Consider the following 12,886-nt stretch of genomic DNA (forward strand, 5'->3'; position numbering starts at 1 on the left):
CAGCTTCTGAAACGTGTCATCCTGTGAATGCAGACAAACTGATTTCTGCTTTCATGCAGACATCTGGGTCATGTAGGGATAGCTCAATTGTGCTTTTACTTTGACAAAGCAGTGCACAGCTGACCCTTTGGACCCATGTTTTCCACTAGTAACAGACTTGGTGAGACAGCTAATTAAGTGCCCTTCAGGTTAGATTTCTGACCTGATTTGATTGTGTACCAATAAACTATTTACTGGATAGATTTCTGGTAAGGTGTGTCCTCACCTTGACAAAAACCAGCCTGGTCACATGTGGTGAACGCTATGCTGGGTTGTCTCAACAAAGAAACCAAAACCTGAAGAGGTGGTTCCCTTCCACACCCGGAAGCAGTAGATGCCTGGTCCCTGCAGAACATGCCCAAGAGGTGCTGACAGCCTGCGACTGAAGAAAGGTGGCCCAGCAGAAGTGGAAACCAGTCTTTTTATGCCAGATATGTTTCTTCTGTCCAAAGATCAGCAGCTTTCCATAAGAGTCAGAGTAGCATCAGGGTTGCAAGTATACTGGTTGTTTCAGCAATGGACCTGTGAGGAGTCGGGGTGCTGGGCGAGCGCTTCTTTTCCCAATGCTATTAGAATTGGTGTTGGTGTTTTTACGGCGGAGTGTCGGAATTGACTTTATGATTAACTGAAATTTACTTTTTTGTCATTGACAGAGGAAGGGAGTAGCAGACTATTGGATTCACTTCACCGAAAGTTCCTTTTCTAATTTGAAAGTGTGCTTTATCGGTCTCTTAAAGTACCCTAGACTGCTGTGCCTCGATAAATAACTGTTGCTTGAGTTTCCAGTGATAGGCTACAAGGCCTCATATAATTTACCTTTGAAAGGAAGTGAGCTTTTGGAACAATTGCCACGGCTCAGCTTTCCTGTCTGCCAAAAAGGATATCTGGGGCTCATGAAAGTATTTGTTTTGATTTTTGTTTTGAAATAAATGGTTGCATGCTGCAAAACTTCCCACTGGAGAGCCTTCCCACTCGCCTCGCAAGTTTGTAGAAGTAACATGGTCCTGCGGTGGTTTGAAGTGAGCTATGCTGGATGAAAGTGGGATTTATTGTAAAGGAAATTAATACAGTGGTGTAGACCAAGAGGTGGAATTTGGAAAAAAACCCCACAACAAACATAAAAAAAGATTTAAGCTGGAAGGACCTGTCTTGCATTCTTCTGCTGAAGTTGTGTGCTGTGGAGTTTTGGTGACTGTGATTTAAGACATTTTCCCCCTCTGATAGGCTGTTTTCAATCCAGATCCTTTTAATGATTCTATGATTCAAATGATCTGGCTTACAGCATGACCCCAGAAACAGACAAGGAGGGGCTGTGAACTTTAGGAGGGAGAACGAGCAGTTGCAAGGAGAGAAGTTTCACCTCAGAAACAATTTCTTCCCGTGCCTGTACTCATGAAATACAACATATGAAAAACAACATTTAAAACCTGAGCACCTTGAGGAAGTAACCAATGGCAAGATGATAATTTGGCTCCAGGCACATTTTATAATTAGCGTGACCACTGTAAGGCATGGTTTTATGTCTTTTGGTAAGAGCTGCTGGTATAGTGTCTTTGCTAGTACTCTGATTTTAAGATGCTTTTTTCTTGTGGTTGCTATCAAAGGTCAACGAAGTGCTTTGGGATGACTGACATCATGTATGCATAGATGCTCTTAATGAGTGATTTTATCATTATAATTCTAACAAACTTAAATCGCTTCTCATGCAATTCAGGAATGGCTTAGAGCAATCTAGAACCAGTATCTTGTGTTGGTTTATAATGTGGAGAGATGGTTTGGAAGCTTCAGTAGCACTTACCGATTGACCTAGGTAGAACTGCGTGTTCTTTCCATCCGTGTTTTCTGTTCTATCTTATTTTCACTGTGAAATAATGGTTTCAACAGAAAAAAATATAGAGAATCTTCTCTCATGAGGCTGGAGTATGAGAGTGAGCTAAGCCGCTGAAGGCTTGGGTGTTCTAATTCTTTCCAGCTGTGATTAGCAAGCACAGAACTGGTCTGGGAGTGCTGGATGGGTGGGTTGCCATCTCCATCCTGCCGGTTGCTGTGGTTGCTGCTCGGGAAGAGGCATGTCAGGTTGATGGTCACGAGTTGGGGATGAGGGAGTGATGACTAGAAGACCCCAAAAATACGTCATGAGAGCTAAAACAGTTACCTCATATTTTTTTTTGTTTGTTTGTTTTTTTGTTTTGTTTTGTTTTTTGAAGTAATTTCAGAATAACAGATATCTTTTCCTCCTATCATATCTGTGTTACAATGTCATGTCACCAAATTTTCCGGTATGTAATGTTAACCTTTCTGAGCTTAAGAAGAAAGAATTTTGTGTATGATTCCAATCTTTATATATAGTGGCAAAGCTCATGCAACAATGCTTTACCTTGTGACTTGATTTATTTTGCTTAAGCTAGACTGGAAAAATTCCTTTCTTCTGAAAATTCATATAGGTTCATTGAATTTTACAATTAATTTAAAAACCCACCTGTGGCGTTAACATCTTGTAATTAAATGGAAACTTTTCCATATGCCTAGTACAAAAAAGTGTTGTATTCGTCTCAATATATGTGAGTAGAACAGATTGAAATTTCTTTTGGAAGCATTTTTGGACCTAAATGTATGATTTCTAAAGGTAAGACTTAGAATTAGCTGGATCCTTTTGAAGGCTTGTGATTCCTGTTCCAGGCTTCTCTAAATTAAACAGAGCTGCTGAGCAGCTGGCCACTGGCTGTTGCAGAAACCGTATTTCTCTCTTGGGTCACATTACGTTGGGGGTTTGGAGTAGTACAGTTGATTTTACTGAGATTTTTTGTGTGTTCTGTTGAAAGTATGCTGAAGCACCTTGCTGATGCAAACCGTGCTGGAGAGGGCGTGCAGGACTGTTGTCCTATGGTCGCTGCTGTTTCGCTTCCCATCGTGTTGGGAGCGTTCAGCGTGTCTCAGCTGAGGTGTTACTATTAGTGGAGGGATAATAATTTATGAAGAAATGCCCTCCCTGCCTCAAATGTGTTTTGAATTATGCCCTTTTCTTGTTTAATCCTTTCACGTTTGTACAAAGGTTGCTGGCCATTCATAGTATAACATATGAGAACAAGTTCACTTATAGTTAAAACAGGCTGGAATCTGGTTTCTATCACAACGTTCTCTCGCACAGAAACCTATGGTATACCCCATTTTTAGGGAAACAGCATGCGAATTATTCCCATTAAGCTCCGGAGATGAGGCTTTGCTGGGCTGGTGTCTGGAATCGGGCCCTGGAGCCGAGGACCTGCTGCGGAGAGCCCTCCGCTGCTGATGGGTGACACCTCCTGCCCCCTCCTCCCTCCCGCAGTGCCGCAGGGGGGTGGCGCAGGGCTCTTGCCCACCTTGTCCCTCGCGCCTCGCCACCTGGGCCGCGTTTGGCCCATCTGTGCACGCCTTGGCATGGCCACGGGGCTCGGCTCTGCTGGGGGCTGCCGCAGGGGCGGCCGGCACCGGCCGTGGCCAGCCCCGGCCTCCTCTCACAGCGGCCGCCCCGCTGCCAGCGCCTTGCCACCGAGACCAAGTGTGAGGAAAAAAATGTTTATATAACCTGATTTAATAGTAGTGTCGGCTCCAGAGGATGGAGGAGGGGAAGGCGTGCGGGGGGGACCTTCGGCTCCCACGGGCTTTGGATTATCTTGGTTTCTTTGTTATTTTCACTTGAAGTAGGTGATAATGTAGACCTATGCTTTGTCTTTTTTTTTTTTTTTTTTCTTTTATTATATTTGATATGGTGATTGAAAATATTTAAAGTTAAGGACTACAGTTCTATAAGACATGAATTTGGTTCTGGTCACAAGAATTTCTCTTCTGAAGCACCATTCCCCTCTATTCCGACCCGTGTGCTGGGCCTAGCAGGAATTTGTATTGAGTGCTTTGGGGAAAAAAATTGAACAAGTCAGTAGAAGGCAATTACTCAGTAGATCTGGATGAGGGAGTTCTCCTTCTTGCTTCAGGCAATTCATAGTTAGTTGATGACCAGAAATATGCGTAGATTTGTATCTCTAATTCCTTTTTAAAAGTGCAGATATGGATGTTGTGTGGACGTGTACCTGGGCTTCAGTAGTATCTTCTATTATAGTTGCGTGTCTTCTAAGCACTAATGTTTTTAAAAATAGATTTTCTCTAATGTGGCACATAAGCCTGTTCACTTCAAAACTGATAACTGCACTGGTAAGACAACATAGTTTTGGGGCTTGTTTTTTCCAGGCTATATCTGTTTTGTCATACCGTATGTATTGATTTTTAAATGGAACAGAAGTAGTTGAAGCGTAACCTTTGCTTTGAGGTTGGTCCTCTGTTTGCTATATATTCACAGAATCACAGAATCACAGAATAGTAGGGGTTGGAAGGGACCTCTGTGGGTCATCTAGTCCAACCCCCCTGCAGAAGCAGGGTCACCTACAGCAGGCTGCACAGGACCTTGTCCAGGCGGGTCTTGAATATCTCCAGAGAAGGAGACTCCACAACCTCCCTGGGCAGCCTGTTCCAGTGCTCCGTCACCCTCAGAGGGAAGAAGTTCTTCCTCATGTTCAGACGGAACTTCCTGTGCCTCCGTTTGTGCCCATTGCCCCTTGTCCTGTCACTGGGCACCAGTGAAAAGAGCTTGGCCCCATCCTCCTGACACCCACCCTTCAGATATTTGTAGGCATTTATAAGGTCCCCTCGCAGCCTTCTCTTCTTCAGGCTGAACAAGCCCAGTTCCCTCAACCTCTCCTCAGAGGGGAGATGCTCCAGTCCCCTCACCATCCTCGTAGCCCTCCGCTGGACTCTCTCCAGTAGCTCTTCATCTTTCTTGAACTGGAGAGCCCAGAATTGGACACAGTACTCCAGATGAGGCCTCACTAGGGCAGTGTAGAGGGGAAGGAGACCCTCCCTCGTCCTGCTGGCCACACTCTTCTTGATGCACCCCAGGATCCCATTGGCTTTCTTGGCAGCCAGGGCACACTGCTGGCTCATGGTTAACCTGTCGTCCACCAGGACGCCCAGGTCCCTCTCCGCAGAGCTGCTCTCCAGCAGGTCCACCCCAAGCCTGTACTGGTGCATGAGGTTGTTCCTCCCCAGGTGCAGGACCCTGCACTTGCCCTTGTTGAACCTCATCAGGTTCCTCTCTGCCCAGCTTTCCAGCCTATCCAGGTCACGCTGAATGGCAGCACAGCCTTCTGGTGTATCTACCACACCTCCCAGTTTGTTATTATTCCTGGCATGCTGTCATCTTTTCGCTCTGTGTTCCTGTGCTCTTGTGTGTTCCTGGTACAGGAACCCTGTTTGTGCTTGCTCCAGGGAATCTTTGCTGAAATGGATGCATTGGGTGATTGTATTAGGCCAGTCCTTTGCCACTGTATTTGCTCAGGGTGGCGTGGTAGCTGTGTGTCATCAGACTGTAGGATCATAGGTGAGAGTAGTGACCTTCTACTGCAATAGAAGGTAACGTGGAATCTCTACAAGACAGCAGAGACAGCATTTCAGCAGAAAATATTTCAACAGCAAATACTGTTGACAGTATATTAAGAACTGTTATTTTCTCTTCTAGGTCTTAAAATGGGTTGAAGAAGCAGTTCAAGCCTCCAAAGTGCATCTCTTGTCTACAGACCATTTGACTATGGCTGTTAATACTTGGCAGATCCCTTTTGATCCAAGCCTGAAAGAGGTTACAGTGTCCCTGAGTGGTCCGTCACCAGCAATTGAAATTCATGATCCTTTAGGTGAAGTAGTTTATACCTTCTTTAGTGATAGCAAAAAAAAAAAGGGGGGGGGGGGGGGGGCAAATAAAAATGACAAATCATCTCTACTGTCTCCAATAAGGAAGGCTGCATTTGTGATCCATAAATGTCATTCACATTTTGCAAACCAGTATCAGGATTTCAGGATTTTTTGGTATATTTTTTTGTATATTCAATTATATTTTGTATATAATATTTTGTATTTTATTTTGTAAATACAGGATCTTTAGTTATATGCGCTTCTGATATTCAAACTTCACAATGTTCTATTAGTTTGACTTGGATAAAACTTGAAATCCTCCTTATTCTGACCACTTCATCTCATTTCCATCTGCTTTCTTACTGTTTGTCCTCACATTTCAGGTTTCTGGACAATTTTGTTTTGTTTTTCATGTATTTATGTAGTCACTGAACCATCATTTAGGGATTATACATATATATGGTGGTTGTTTTTTATGTGGTGAAAGGTAAACCAAGGTCTGGATTCTTTGAACTATGGGAGTGTCCAGAATCAAACCCTGTTTCATGTGCCCATCTCTGGGCTGAACAGTGTGTGAAGGGGAATGCAGTGACAGATCTGGATGTTAATTTGTAATTGAAGATATTTTGAACAAACCTACTGCTTATGTTATGTTCATGCCTTAGAAACCTGGAACAGCACGCCAGAAATAAATTCAGATCAGACTTTGTATTTGCTGAATGACTTTTGGCTAAAGATATAGCTTAAGCTTGAGTATCTTGGAAATATTTTATGCACAGGATGGATTCCCTGCGTTATAATCTGGTCTGTCCTCCACTAAGGCACTGTTCTTTGTTTGCGGGAAAGAAATTTTCTCAGAGTCTCTTCAAACTGTGATAACATGCAATCCTGAACACAACTGTCAGGCTTAGTGGAAGCTTTGACCCCATCTGTATGTTTTCCTTTCTCATAGGTCAGCTCCATGCGTTTAAATCCACGTAGCTTCACTGAAGTTAGTTGAGGCATGTCTGATAAACTCTTAAAAATTGACACTGGGACATGCCGTTCTCAACTTCACCTTTCTCTTTGGTGCTCTGAAAGAGCCAGGTGTGTTTTTAGTGCTGATGGTACTTTGTAGTCAGCCTTGAGGGAGTAAAATGCCCCTACAGAGGCCAGTTCCGGCATACAACCATCCGTATATTTGTATGCCTAGGTGTACATATAAAGCGCGGTATGGTGCAGTGTGAAAACTTGCACTCTTTTATTTATGTCTGTGATTTCTGACAGGCTATATTCCCTGTGAGGATCTCTTGTGCATCCTCACCCTTAGTCACACGCTAATGCCCCTCTGCCAGGAGAACATGGCTTGTCAGTATTTGTGCTTGTGGAGTTTGTTTGCCCTGCTTGAAAGAGGCCGAGAGGGTGGCAGAGTGAGCGGGCTGGCAGCTGGCAGGTAGGTTAGGGCAAGTCTGCCCTAAGATCTCCTTCAAGGGAGTCTGCTTCTGTGCTGCCTCTTTTCACTGAGAGATGAGTGTTTTTTGTGAAGAAGAGAGCTTGTTTTGCATACAGTTTCTGGGTTTCCCACAGCTCTGTATTGTGGCAGGCTGTATTAAATTCCACAAGTGAACGAAAAGAGTGAAAATAAAAGCGTTTTTAGTATTCTGGCAAAGAATTACAGGGAATTTTGACTGTTCTAAATGTCATGGACTGCTAAGTAGTAAGTGAATAAAGTATCAAAAATGCATCAGTACAGAAGAACAATATCCTATTTACTTTCTGGTTTTGTTAGGCAATACTGTATTTAGGCAATACTGTATTTACTCCCTGTTTTTTTTAGGCAAGCAGATCAGTAAAGGAACAGGACTGAATGAACTGCTGAATATCCACAACTCTGCAAAGGTAGTAAATGTCAAAGATCCAGAGCCTGGAACGTGGACAATTAAGGTAAAATTATTGCAGAAATTGCTTATGACTTGCCATATAGCTTATAAAGGAGTTGTGTAATGATTTACTGTGTTATTTATCATAGATATTCAGAGATGAGTTTGTGTTATACTAAATGTCCTTTCTGACCTATGTGTTGTGACACATTCTGAAGGCAGCAGCATAAAATGCTGATCAAGATAACATATTAGAAATTACTATCCCAAGTCAAATCCGTAGGTCATCCTTTTCCTTTGGATGGAAAAAGGACGAAGTGAGCACCCAATTCTTGGAGTCTAGTGAGCCGGTACTCTCTGTAGAGAGTGTGGGCACAGAGGGGCTTTGCTGTGTATAGCATGTTTGGAGGACTGGGAAAGAGAGATGGTGTGCACTTCACAGGGCAGAGATTTCATTAGAAGGCTCACATGGTCAATAAATAGCGATTTAATTCAAACTCTTTATCAGTAAATTATTTCAATACTACAGTATGTAAATAAATTTTTCCATGTGAGTGCTATCCTAGCACATACAATTACAGAAGGGACCCTAAATGATTTGAAAATGTTTGGAAGTTAAGATCAAGGTGAATAACAGTAATAACAAAACGTGAAAGGATCATTAAGACTGCTGAAATGGTCATCTTGGAACAGCCTGTATAGTAACTTAATGGGACCCCGTGATCACGCTCCCTATGCCAAAGGTTACTGCTCCCACGGCAGCCCATAGGAAAGTTCCCCGAGTGTTTGGCTGACAGCTCCTTGGATGGAGCACAACCAGTGTGCACTGAAACAGATGAAGAGCAGTCATACCCGCTGGTTCTGAGAGCTGTAGCAAGCAGACAGCTCCTAGGTAGTGATACATTAACATACCTGCTTCTGAAACGGAAGAACGAAATGTCTGAGTGGTGAAAGGGCCACTTACGGCTGAGGCTCTGTGGGATGTTCTCTGGGTGGCAGTGCTAGTTTTGCTATGGGATTTTCTCTGGGTGGCAAAGCCGAGGTCTTCTTGGATGTGAGCTGAGCCATGTGGAACCGCTTGTGTATGCCTGCAGTGCGCTGACCAAATCTCTGGATTCCAGGAATTGCTGAAAGAGGCGATTGCCGCTCTTACAGACTCGATGTGTAACGCACCCTTCAGAGCTAACAAGCTCTTCTAAAGCCCAGTCTGGCACCCAGCGGGGTGCTGGCTGCCAAGTGGCTCAGCTGGAGCCAGGCCAGCGCACTCAGCCAGATGCACGCCAGTCCCGGCCAAAGCGTCAGGCTGCTCCTGCCGTGAGGGTTGGTAAGGTTTCTGGGTTTGTTTTTCCAAGCTTAGCATAATGCTGTCTCCAATTCTGTGCAGAAGAAAACATTCAAATTTATGTGTTTTGGGTTAAAAAAAAAAATGAAAAAAGTTGTCTTGAATATAGTTGAAATATTTTAATTACTTTAACTTTTATGAGCGACCCAGGTCTTTACTGGGTTTGTGCAAACAGCTTATATAAGTACTTGTCACATGGAAGTGCAAAAAGTTGTCATTTTAGCATGATAACAAATCATGGTGAGCGAAGCAGTCTTAGCTGCTGCTACATCGACTGGAGAATGATCAGTCCAAGAGGATCCCACCTAAATCCACAAACAAGTGTTGGTGCCGTTTCAGTGCTCAGCGAAGTCTCTAAATCGCAGGTTTGAAGAACATTAAACGCACAGTATGCAATCCAGTTGCCTCCTCTGCTGCAGGAGGCCTCCAGTTGCCTTCAGGCTCTTCACTTATGAGGACATCACATCTGCTCATGTATCTGTATTTTATAAATAAGTTTTCTTTTCGGGTGTGCTATAGTACTTTTGGCTTACAAGGTGGCAGGAGTCTTTTCACAGAGCAGTGACGTGAGATGAGCACGTGACTCCTCTCTCCAGAGCGTATCGGCGAACAGTACAGGTTTTGTGCTGAAGGAAGCATGCTGTTCAGAAAGACGGTCCTGCTCTTGCATGTTTTTTCTGCACCTGCGAGCTGGCTGTAAAACTGAATTTATCTGCTGGTCCCACTGCTGAGACACCTACCTGGAAGATGAGCCTCAACAGGAGCAGTCTGGCTCGCTCAATGGAGAGGGAGCATCAGTTTGCTTTTGCTAAATCTCCCCCCACAAAGACCTGTGCTATGGACTCCTCTGAAAAGATTTGGGAGGCATCCAACTGGGGCAGTTTGGGAGGCATCCAATGCCTCACAAAGAAGTTACACCTGCAAGCTCCAGGACAGCAGCATTAGAAGGCAGTCATATCTGATTGCCCCGAAAAGGCCTTGCCTGCTGTGTGTCTTCAGCTGAAAAGGCTAGTGAGTGGTGGGGGAGAGGCAGGAGGGAGAAACCATCAGCTGCTGGTTTGTTCTGTCCTTAATCAACAGGCCATAATTTTTTCAGCTGAGCAAGCCACAAAACCCCCCTTGCTGCTTAGAATTAAACGATCACCTGTGTGATTGAGAAAAGGAGAGGAAAAGCAATGAGAAATCAGTAGAAAAACGTGGTTGCTCTTGTGAGCAAGGCAGGTCTCCCTGACAGTGTGTTTGCTCTGTTCATCGTACTCAGTCTGGGAGGAGAAACACTAAGGTACAATGCCAGGAATCCGGGTTAAACTGGGAATAATGGAGAGAGACTTGACAATGACACTAATTGGAAAGCGATCTTCTGGGGTGGAATTTGCTCTTGGCTGTTTGTGTGAGACTGCCAGCTCCTAGGCATGACGGTGATAAATGCATTTATTGTTGCTAGTAAATGGTAAAACTTTATAAGATTATTCTAGCCTTAAAAATTCACAGGTATCTAAATGTCTGAATAATTAATGAAGAGAAATGTATTTTTCTATGGATCACCTACTCAGCTTTAGTCATTAGCTTGTTTGCGTGAAGATTTTAAGGCTGTGATTAAAGAGTTAAAAAAGCTTTGTGAAAAGTTTATTCACACCATAAATTCCTTATACAGATGCATAAAGCTATAAAAAGAAAACTGTCACTGCATTTGTCTAATGAAATTTTAGCTGCCAATTAATGCTTGATAACATGAGTTGTTTGGCACACTTAAATATTTCTTTGTATTGTTAACAGCTGGTTTATATAAAAAAGGCTTCAGTAGTGATTTTTCTGAGGTGAAAGGCTAACCAAATAGAAGCAAACAGAGGTTATTTAAATCAGATAGACATCCATTTATCATAGTGTCTAAATGGCTGTCCCTAGGCTGTTGGTTATAAGAAACAACTGTTTAATATTCGCAGGCAGCTGTATCACAGTTGGCTCTTAAGCTGAAAGAGTTATGTATTTGAGAATGGGTCAGATAATGCTCTCTAGATAAAGCTCAGTGGCATTATTTCACTACTGATATTCTTCCACATTGCAAGTCTCGTGCGCTCTGTTGTCTCCCCGAACAAAAACTCGGGGTAGGTTCTACTAACCACGCATTTGATCTTGGCATAAAGTATCTTAGATATCACACTTCACAGCCTTTGGAATCTTTATTTTTTCCTGCTGTTCTGGTTGAAATTTGCCATGGGTTTGTCGTTAAGTCTGTAAAAATGTAGCTCCATGCTCAATGCACAGTATTGATTGGGGTTGGTCTGTACTTGCCACTTGTTTCGTGATATGCAGTGCCTGTGATGTTTGCATATGCCTCGTGGGTAAAATTTAGTTTAGTGTATATTTAAAAAGGGAACTTAATAATAAATAAGGAGGTAAGATAAATTATTGTAGCATTGGAAGTCAGTTGTTAATATATATTATCATCAAAAATTTTACACTGAATTTTCTGTTGACTTGTCTTTCATTTGCTATTTTGTGATATACTTTATAATGGTCAAAATCCCAACTTTCTGACAGTCTCCCATGACAGTCACTGGCACATGACACACAGCTGTAGATCTTGTGTATTTGTGTTGTGGTTTACCTCTGAGACAAGTTGGGTCTTTCTGCTGATGCTACCACTGTAATGTGCAGTATCTCAAAGTACAGCTTTATTGGAGGGGGTTTTATTTATGCCTTTTGACATAAGCTTCCTTTCTCTTTTGCTTTTAATGAAAGCTGAAGTCTATCTACTGAACTCAGTGGGTGGATCAGACCCTTTGCAAGTCCTGAAATGCTAATTATGTGTGTGGTCTTTCACTCTGTTGCTTTTTCAGACCTCGAGCAGCGGAAGGCACTCTGTTCGGATCACAGGTCTCAGCACTATTGACTTTCGAGCTGGGTTTTCTAGGAAGCCAACATTAGACTTTAAAAAAACATCCAGCAGACCAGTGCAAGGTTCGTTTCCATTTTAGTCCATGTTAAACAATCATAGAAACATGGAATGGTTTGGGTTGGAAGGGACCTTAAAGATCATCTGGTTCCAACCCCCCTGCCACGAGCAGGGACATCTTCCACTAGGCCAGGTTGCTCAGAGCTCCATCCAACTGCTTTTGTGCCCCCAAAATCAAGTAAAACTCTATGATGATCTCTCTGAGCTTTGTGGTAAATCTGGGGCTGCTGTTGGTCGGTCCTTGGGCCTTGAATGTGTGAGAGCAGCCAATATTCCTGTTTTATCATACTATGGTATTTTTTTATATTAGCTTGTTTTTTACATCGCACAAATTCAGATACTTTTAGCTATGAAATGCCTCAAAATTCCACTCTGTTACTTCTGTTACTTTTGGAGCTTCAGAAAAAGCCTTTGGATATGGGGCGTGGTGAGGAGCCAATAAAGAGGCTGCTGTTTCAGAAACACCTGCTGGAAATCAGTAATTTAAGCCCTAATCAGGGCTGGGTCTTCTGAGAGCTAATAAGCAGAGCACAGCTGAACACAACTTAGTTTTTTGCTGCTTAGTAAGTGAGGGTTGAAACTGAGTGGTGCATTCATGGGGTGGTGGGCTGTACATGTGGAATTTAACCTTTCCTTTTTTTAATAATTTACATTTTTTTAGCGCTTAAAATAGCGTATTTCTGTTTTTTTCTAGGAATTCCTACCTTTGTGCTGCTGAATACCTCAGGGATCTTTCTTCCAGCTAGAGTAGACCGACTGGAACTTCTGAGTATTACAGGGGAACTTCTCAAGACCCTGCCTGTGAAATACTATCCTGACAGAAAGCCCTATGGACTATGGAATATTTCTGACTTTATTCCACCAGATGAAGCTTTTTTTGTTAAAATAATGGGCTATGACAAAGAGGATTATCTTTTTCAGAGAGTTTCAAGTGTTTCGTTTTCTAGTATTACTCCTGGTAAGAGATTTTTA

At 43.0% G+C, this 12,886-nt stretch overlaps 1 protein-coding gene across 1 annotated transcript in view; it reads left to right on the top strand.

The window, feature by feature from the left end:
* HMCN1 (hemicentin 1) overlaps nt 1-12,886 on the top strand; it is a 195,460-nt gene that overhangs the window by 46,724 nt on the left and 135,850 nt on the right. The window contains exons 5-8 of the mRNA XM_075422725.1: nt 5,588-5,759; nt 7,574-7,680; nt 11,799-11,919; nt 12,609-12,872. Coding sequence (XP_075278840.1) covers nt 5,588-5,759; nt 7,574-7,680; nt 11,799-11,919; nt 12,609-12,872 — 664 coding nt within the window. The remainder of the gene's footprint in view (nt 1-5,587; nt 5,760-7,573; nt 7,681-11,798; nt 11,920-12,608; nt 12,873-12,886) is intronic.

Source organism: Opisthocomus hoazin, chromosome 6 (genome assembly GCF_030867145.1).
Source record: "Opisthocomus hoazin isolate bOpiHoa1 chromosome 6, bOpiHoa1.hap1, whole genome shotgun sequence".
Classification (NCBI taxonomy): domain Eukaryota; kingdom Metazoa; phylum Chordata; class Aves; order Opisthocomiformes; family Opisthocomidae; genus Opisthocomus; species Opisthocomus hoazin.